Source organism: Prionailurus bengalensis, chromosome E3 (genome assembly GCF_016509475.1).
Source record: "Prionailurus bengalensis isolate Pbe53 chromosome E3, Fcat_Pben_1.1_paternal_pri, whole genome shotgun sequence".
Lineage (NCBI taxonomy): Eukaryota > Metazoa > Chordata > Mammalia > Carnivora > Felidae > Prionailurus > Prionailurus bengalensis.
In genome coordinates this window covers 18060240-18066410 of record NC_057357.1, presented here as the reverse complement: position 1 = coordinate 18066410, position 6171 = coordinate 18060240, and the positions used below count along the sequence as shown (strand labels likewise).

Sequence of the window (6171 nt, the reverse complement as noted above, 5' to 3'; positions counted from 1 at the left end):
CTTCCCGGAACTGAGGATGCCGGACGTCCTGTAATCCCTAAAGGTGGATAGGTTTACCTTTCGCCAGCTCATCATTTAGGGGGGAGGGGATTGGAGGTCTGGACATCTAGGGGGTGTCCAGGTGTGCCTCAATGGTCCAGGGCTCGGGGACCCCCAAGTCACACGCTGGGGCTAGGCGTTTGCCTCCTCGGGGTTCCGGCACCTGGGCGATAGTGAAGTGGCCTTGGGTCGCGGGGTCCCTCGGGATCTCGGCCCACAGTCCCCCGGCTCCACCCCATCATGTGGCCGCTCCGACTCCGCCTCCGTCCTAGTTCCGGTTTCGGCCTCTGCTGTCCCGCTTCGGCCCCTAGGTCTCCCTGCAGACGCCTGCTCTTTCGGCTTCGCCTGGGCGCCTCTTCGTGGGAGCCCGCCGCCCGCATCCCCGCTAGCCCCGCCGTGGGATGGGGCCTTCTGCCGGCCGGGGCCTGCCCTCCTGGGGCCCCCAGGGCGACTCGGGGCCCCCGTGACCGCCCAGCCCGCCCAGTGCTGCAGCCCCCAGGATGAAGGGCGGCGAGGGGGACGCGGGCGAACAGGCCCCGCTGAACCCGGAGGCCGAGAGCCCCGCGGGCTCGGCCACGTACCGAGAGTTCGTGCACCGGGGCTACTTGGACCTCATGGGGGCCAGTCAGCACTCGCTGCGGGCGCTCAGCTGGCGCCGCCTCTACCTCAGCCGGGCCAAGCTCAAAGCCTCCAGCCGCACGTCTGCCCTGCTCTCGGGCTTCGCCATGGTGAGGGGAGGGAAGGGGCGCACAGGGTGGGGGTGAGGCACATGGGGGCATGGGGTCGTGGACGAAGTAAACGGGTACCCACGGGAGACGGGACAGAGGAAGGGGTTTTTAAGAGGTAAAGGAGTACAAACAAGGTCCCAAGGGACTACTCCAGTCCCTTTTTCTGAGTGTGTGTGTGTGTGTGTCTGTAAGTGTGTAAGAAGACCCCTAACATAAACCGGGCCAGAAGGAGGATAAACAAGCCTGAAAGATGTCCTGAGGGGAGACAAATCACCAACGGCGATATATATGCAAGGGTGGGGCAAAGAGGTCCCAAAGGAGCACGTCCCAGGCAGAAGTCCTTACTAGGTTACCATGAGAGATTCAAAGGCAAATCAGAGTTTGGTGGGAGCTATAAAAACAGGGCTGGGAGAGTCAAAGACAAAAAAATGAATAAACGTAGTCACCCAGCTGAAGGTGGCCCCATCCCAAAGAGGGTGGCCAGTTCCTAGCAATCACAAAGAGTGCTTGGTGTAACGCAGGACAGCTCTGAGCAGAGAGGATGCCTGTGAGGAAGCTGCTGGGGAAAGAAGCTGATTAGGAAGCTGATATGTGATTTCGGAACTGATAAACTGCAGGTGTGGGAGGATGATATCAGCCAACAGGCCCAGTGGAGGAAATGGGACTGAGGGAATCTCAGGGTCAGGAGGAGTCAGCAGACACAAAGCCTGGCTCCTCCCAGCCTGTGGCCAGCTGTGTGACCCTGGACAGGCATCCTCCCCCTCGCAGTCCAGTGGGAAACTGAGATCATGGAGGGTGCCCTCTCTGTAGCTTGCAAGTACCCGCCCCAGGATGAGCTGATTCTTGTCATCAAACTCTAGATCCCAGCATGTCAGAACAAGACACGCATCAGAGATGGTTCAGCCTGTCTGTTAATTGGAGAGGCATGGAAGCCAAGGCCCAGAATGGGGCAGTGCCTCTGCCAAGAGCACTCAGCAGATGAAGGATACAGAATGAACTAGGGCCCAGGATCACTGGACTCAGTTAGTCCAGAGTTTCCCCACCAACACGACAGGAAAAAGCAAGCAAGCTGGTGGGGAGTCTTCATAGGAACATACGGACATGGGGATAGAGGAGTCACAACACTAGGTGATTTGGGTTAGTCTCTGCCTCTTTCTCTTTACCATAGCCTATGTATTTGAATGATGAGAGGAAAAGTCTACCCTTAAGGGTCATCCAAGTTCTATCATTTTCTATATAGGGACCCAGTATCCATAGGCCAGTCCAGTTTTCCTGATGTGGGGTCAGCTAGAGACAGTGAAGTGGCTCTTTTTCTCCTGTACAGACTGTAGAGGGAAGGAAGCAACTTCCTGGACCTAGCTGAGAGAGGTCCCCCACCCCCATCCATCCCATGGTCCAGCCTGTTCCCAAGGGGACAATCTGGCCTGCTGCTGGACTTGCATGTTGCTGAGGTGACAGCTTAAGCACCAGGACCTTCTCTGCAGGATCAAAAGACCAGATGAGTAGGTTCTGGGGGCAGACTGGCCCCACTCTGGCCAGGGGAGAGCAAGACTGGGTCAGGCTCTGGGAGAAACCAGGACTAGGCCTGGCCCAGATCACTGTCAGTGGAAAACACCTGCTAACACTCACCATGGCCCAATTTCCCAAAATACTTAGCCTTGTCTTCCTACCACCACCTTCCAGGTTCTGTACCTTCTTTCTCTCAGCCCCAGAGCAATATAATGGATCCTGTAAGAACTAGACATGGGGAAAGATCCAGATTCTGGTATCTGGGTAGCCTGGGTTAGAATAACATACAAATTGTATTACACTGTCATGCAGTACCAGGCAATGTGCTTAGAGCTTTTACGTGTATCACGTTTATTATTCTATGAAGTAGGTACCACTACTATGGCCATTTTATAGATGCGAAAACAGGATCAGAGATGTTAAGACACCTGCCCAGGATCCCACAGCAAGTAAGTGGCAGAATTTGAACTTAGGTAGTCTGGCTCTAGAATCCAAATTTACACAAGCCTAGAACAGGATCACCAGCGCAAATGTTTGCAAAGGACAGGCAGTTTAATATGGACTCCAAGTTGGCTGGGTGGGGACTGTGGCTATCAGGAGACCCCATGACCTGTCCAAAGGGAGCAGGGGAGCAGTCATGACTCAATTCTAGCTGGTAGTTCCCATGCAGGAATGCGGGCCTAGTGTAACCAGATCTTCCAAATTTTCAAGAGGATCCAGAAATAGAGATATTTATATGAAATCTCTAGAGTTAAAAAAAAAAATTTTTTTTTAATGTTTATTTATTTTTGAGAGGCAGCATGATCAGGGGAGGGGCAGAGAGAGAGGGAGACACAGAATCTGAAGCAGGCTCCAGGCTCTGAGCTGTCAGCACAGAGCACAATGCGGGGCTCAAACTCAAGCCGTGAGGCCATGACCTGAGCCAAAGCTGGACGCCTAACTGACTGAGCCATCCAGGTGCCCTGAAATCTCTAGAGTTTTAAAAGTTCAACCTAATTCTTTAAGCACAGTGTATGAGCCAGGCAAAACATGTGCAAAGCTGGCTTGGATTCATGGTATACCAATTTGCAGGCATTAGCCTTGGACTTCGGTGTTTTTTTGTTTTGTTTTTAATTTTTTTAATGTTTATTTTTTGAGAGGAAGAGAGAGAGTGCAAGTGGGGGAGATGCAGAGAGAGAGGGAGACACAGAATCTGAAGCAGGCTCCAGGCTCTGAGCTGTCAGAGCTCAAATCCATGAGCCATGAGATCTTGACCCAGTTAACCAACTGAGCCACCCAGGCACCCCAGACTTCAGTGTTAATAACACTATTGACAGTGTTAAGAACACTAGTGTTAATAACAGTTAATAATTAATAATAACAACACAATTAACTAGCGACCTACTCTGTGCCTTATACCATTCTTATTACTTGGTGTACATTATCTCATTTAATTTTCACAACAACCCTGTAAGGCAGGTAGATATTATTATCAATCCCCACTTTCCAGATGAGGAAATTAAGGCATAGAGCTATATGTCACTTGTCAGCTTGTAGAGCTGAGAGTGAACCCAGGTGGCCCAGCTCCAGAATCTGTTTTTTAACCCCTAGGTGATAACAAGGTAAGATTTCCAGAAATGTGTCATCCAGCTCTCTCAATAGCCAGGTGCAGAAACCAAAGCCAGTAAAAGGACAGAGCCTTACCGAGGCTACCAATTCATTCACTCAACAGAGACTAAGCACCTTCTTCCTGCCAGGCACCGTTCTAGGTCCTAGGGATACCTTGGTAATGTATACCAACAGGTAAAACAACCCTCTACTGCCAAAGAGGTTATAGGCACTCAATCCATCTCTGTCCCCACAGGTGGCCATGGTGGAGGTACAGCTGGAGAGCAACCACGAATACCCGCCAGGCCTGCTGGTGGCCTTTAGTGCCTGCACCACCGTGCTAGTGGCTGTGCACCTCTTTGCACTCATGGTCTCCACCTGTCTGCTGCCCCACATAGAAGCCGTTAGCAACATCCACAACCTCAACTCTGTCCACCAGTCTCCACACCAGCGACTCCACCGCTATGTGGAGCTGGCCTGGGGCTTCTCCACTGCCTTGGGCACCTTCCTTTTCCTCGCTGAAGTTGTTCTGGTTGGCTGGGTCAAGTTTGTGCCCATTGGGGCACCCTCGGGCACACCAGCCCCTTTGGTACCTGCCTCCCAGGTGCCTGGGACTCTGTCACCAGTGACCACCTCCCTTAGTCCAGCTTCCAAGCCATCCTTTACTTCTGTAGCCCCATCACAGGCTGAGCCATCTGAGGCCTGCCCACCCCGGCAAGCATGTGTTGGTGAAGGAGCCCATGGACCAGGCTGGCAAGCAGCTATGGCCTCCACAGCAATCATGGTACCTGTGGGGCTTGTATTCGTGGCCTTTGCCCTGCATTTCTATCGCTCCTTGGTAGCACATAAGACAGACCGCCACAAGCAAGAGTTAGAGGAGCTGAGTCGCCTGCAGGGGGAGCTGCAGGCTGTTTGAGGCTGATGTTAACCACTACTGTAAACACTGCCTCCCTCCGGTCTGCAGGAGGACCCAGGTCCACAGACCCCATTCCTTGCCCCTGCCTGGAGCCACTCCTGTGGCCACTCCCAGGTAGAGACCAGCCTCCTGCTTTCTGAGTCCTTTGGGGTGGGCCCCGGGGGCAGCTTTTACATTCCCAGGGATTCTCCTCGCTGTCAGTCTATCTCAGTCTGTCTATATCTGGGCTGGGAGGAACAGAGGAGGAAGTAGAAGGTCTTCAGTCCAAGTCTCATGTAGCTAGAGGGGAGGCAGGGAGACCCTGGTCAGACCTTTGGTGCTGACCCTTAACACCTTAACCCTGTACAGGATGTGGAAGTCAGAGGTTACACACCCACCCAGCTGCCTCAGAAGGTAGCTAACCCTTGCTTTATTTTTGTAGAATCTACTTTATGGTTGGCATTTTGGGAAAGCTTTTCCCCGTCTCCAGATTTTGATGGGTTCCACATTTTTTGCTTTAGTTGCTGAAGAGAAGGATTTGGGTGTTTCTAACCCAGACATAGGTCCACTCTTTCCTAGGAGGAGCCTCGCTATTTATGGAGGTTCAAGTGCCTGCCCCACTGCCCTAGACCCACACTTAAGCTTCTGCGTCTGGTTCTCACTCTCCTGGGCCAGGGCTGGAGATCTTTGGAGACTGAGGGCCTGTGTGCCCAACCTGACTCTCTAGTAAGGGTTTGGGGTGGGGAGGTTTTAAGGGAGAGGATCCAGTCACTAGCCCTTGGAATACAGAGCTATTCTCACACTGAATTTTTGATGCACCTTGTTTTGTATAATAAAATGTGTTTCACAGATGTCCCTGTAGCTGTGAATGGGGTGAAGAGGGGGCCTCCTTGGGATCAGGTGACTTACTCCTAAGAGCCAGGTGGAAGCAGGTGTACCTGGAGGGGGGGGTGCAGAAGAATGGTTCCAGATATGATCCCCTTCTGGTGCTGGCAGGGACCAGTATCTTCGGATTTGGAGACTGAGTTATTCCAAGGCTAAAATTTTGCATTGTTGTTCTTGGGTCTCCATCTCTTCCATTGATGATTTAGAGTTTCTTTCTAAAGTGTAAGTTTCTTTCTTGAGTACTACATACTAGGAGCAAGGATATCTTATTTAACCCTCACAACGACCTCAAGAGACAAGTCTTCACCATTTCCATTTCAGAAATAAGGAAACAGGCCCGACAAAGTGGAGGATCTTGCCCAAAGCAATGAAAACTTGGACTACCTTTACCATAACATGGGAAATCTCCTTCTGTCTGATATAAGAAGCCAATCAATACCTTTCAACTGGGACAAGAGAAAGGAATCTGCTCTTATCACCAGTGCTTTCATATAAAAATTAGGCTTTCATGTAAGTCTAATTTTCCTC

General features: G+C 51.8%; 1 protein-coding gene across 1 annotated transcript; it reads left to right on the top strand.

Annotated features, from left to right (window-relative positions):
* The first annotated feature begins 295 nt into the window (after positions 1–295).
* ORAI3 (ORAI calcium release-activated calcium modulator 3) lies at positions 296–5609 on the top strand. The gene is made up of 2 exons (XM_043560019.1): positions 296–767; positions 4120–5609. Exons 1-2 carry the CDS (start codon positions 540–542, stop codon positions 4777–4779), a joined length of 888 nt encoding a protein of 295 aa, XP_043415954.1. The 5' UTR covers positions 296–539; the 3' UTR covers positions 4780–5609.
* The last annotated feature ends 562 nt before the right edge of the window (positions 5610–6171 follow it).